Source organism: Bison bison, unplaced genomic scaffold (assembly GCF_000754665.1).
Source record: "Bison bison bison isolate TAMUID 2011002044 unplaced genomic scaffold, Bison_UMD1.0 scf7180017864371, whole genome shotgun sequence".
NCBI lineage: Eukaryota > Metazoa > Chordata > Mammalia > Artiodactyla > Bovidae > Bison > Bison bison.
This window is the reverse complement of record NW_011494943.1, coordinates 7390320-7392296: the sequence shown is the minus strand read 5'-3', so window position 1 is coordinate 7392296 and position 1977 is coordinate 7390320. Positions and strand designations below refer to the sequence as shown.

General features: G+C 63.5%; 1 protein-coding gene across 1 annotated transcript in view; it reads right to left on the bottom strand.

Annotated features, from left to right (window-relative positions):
* LOC105000550 (unconventional myosin-XVB-like) overlaps positions 1–1977 on the bottom strand; it is a 25118-nt gene that overhangs the window by 21456 nt on the left and 1685 nt on the right. Inside the window, 5 exon segments of the mRNA XM_010856502.1 lie at positions 126–191; positions 493–567; positions 707–816; positions 915–1038; positions 1422–1975. Coding sequence (XP_010854804.1) covers positions 126–191; positions 493–567; positions 707–816; positions 915–1038; positions 1422–1975 — 929 coding nt within the window.

Sequence of the window (1977 nt, the reverse complement as noted above, 5' to 3'; positions counted from 1 at the left end):
CCCCAAGGAGAAGCCAGAGGCCTGAAGACCACTCTCCTGGCCCAGAGGAGTGGGAAGGTCCCTCTTGGAACCCTGGGCATGGCGAGCTGCCCCTCACCCGACACCCTCTCTCCCTTTGCTCCCACTCCAGGCTGTGTAGGAACTGCACCATCTTTTTGGCTGCCTCTGTCTTCCCAGAGCCGCTGTGCCCACTGCAGGAGAGAAGGGCTGGCAGGGCCTCCAGGAAGGGGCACATAGGGTGACCCCTAAATGAGCCCCAAAGCAGGGATGTGCCCACCTGGAAGTGATTCCCACCCTAAGGGAGGCTCCCAGAAATACAGAAACATAGATCCAGGGCAAGGAGGCCAAACAGAAAAAAAGTCCCCAAGGGCACTGTCTTAGCAAGGCCAGAGCTGCTGCCCAGCAGTGGACCGGACAGGCAATTTCAAATACGGACCTCACATCGCCCTCCTCCCAGCCCTCAGCGTGGCCTGGGGCTCAGCCACCACTCACCCCAGAAGGATGCAGGTGGCCTGCCCAGTGCTTTCAGACAGGCTATACGCCGATGCCACAACGGCAAAGATGTGTCTGGGGGAGGAGAGTGGAAGCAGATGAGAGAGAAGGTTACCAGCGACTCCAGGTCCTGCCCACAGTTCCCTTGACCTCAGTCAGTGTGACATGCTGGGGTACCCACCCGGTGGGTGCCTAGTGGGGCAAGTTCACATACGGGGTGGTGTTGGGGGTCTTCCCAGGGCGGTAGCTGGCCAGGACCTCAGGTGCGTAGAGAGGCAGGGCCCGGCGGGGGTTCAGAGCGAGCAGGAGGGGCCCGCCGAAGGTCTAGGAAGACAGTGAAAGCTCTCATCAGAATGTGAAGGGAGCAGGGTTCAGCACCCAGCCTAGGGAGGATGGAGGGGGAGACTCTGGGGGGTGTGTGCCCAGAGGGCCCTCTGGGGAAAAGGAATTCCAGACCACCACCCCCTCCTGGGCCCCCGTAGGTAGATTCGGCCCAGGTGAAACCTCTTCTTCAGACACAGCAGCACGGAGCTGTCGCACACTGGCCTGCAGGGCCGTGGGGTGGAGGAGAGGGGAGTTGGGAGCAGAAAGAGGTCCTGGGTTAGCTGGCTGCAGAGACACCTCCACCAAGTCCCGCAGCCTCTCCAAGCCTGTCCATAACACAGCCCTCCCCCGACTCGCCCCTCCTGAACAAGAGATCCTACCGTGGGGGCTACAGGCAGGACTAGGCTGCTGAGCCAGAAGGAAGCTTTGTGCCAATTAGAGAAAAAAAGGGCATCTGAATTCTCACCCCTCTCCTGCCCCTTCCAGCCTGACGACCCTGTATGGCAAAACCCCTTCGAAGGAGACCCTCCATAAAAATCGGAGGTAGGGTGGAACAGGAGAAGGTGTGACCCAGGCAGGGCAGGTTTGGGGCCGCGCCCACTCACCGCAGCCGGGCCAGGTCCTCGGTGTCTTCCAGGCCTTCCCCCACGGTCCAGCCGTCCGCGCCGCTGGGAAAAGGAGGCTCCTCCGGGCCGGGCACGAGACTCAGCTCCAGGTCCCTCTCCAGCGCCTCCTCCACCTCGTCCTCTGGCTCCCACCGATCCCTCAAGGACCCGCGGGGGCCGGGGCTTCCCTCCGGCAGCCGGCGGGTCTCCAAGGTGAGTCGGGGCAGCAGTGCTTCGGTGCCAAGCCTGGGGTCCTTGTGAGGGTCCGAGCCCTCTGCCCAATGCACCGGAGCCGCGGCTCCCAAGGTCTCGGGCTCCGCTTCGCTGCTGGAGCCGCTCTCGTCGACTGGGGGCTCTTCGTGGGGATTCGGGCCGAGAGAGCCGCGGGGGTACTCCGCCACCCCTTCTACACTGGCCCTGCGCCCTGCACTGTCCGCAGACGCCCCAGCACAGGACCAATCGCGCCCCTCCCCGGCGGGGGCGTCCGCGGACCCTTCTTCTGAGCTCCTGGGGAACACAACGGCGAACTTGGGATCTGGAGTCGGGTCCTCGTCCT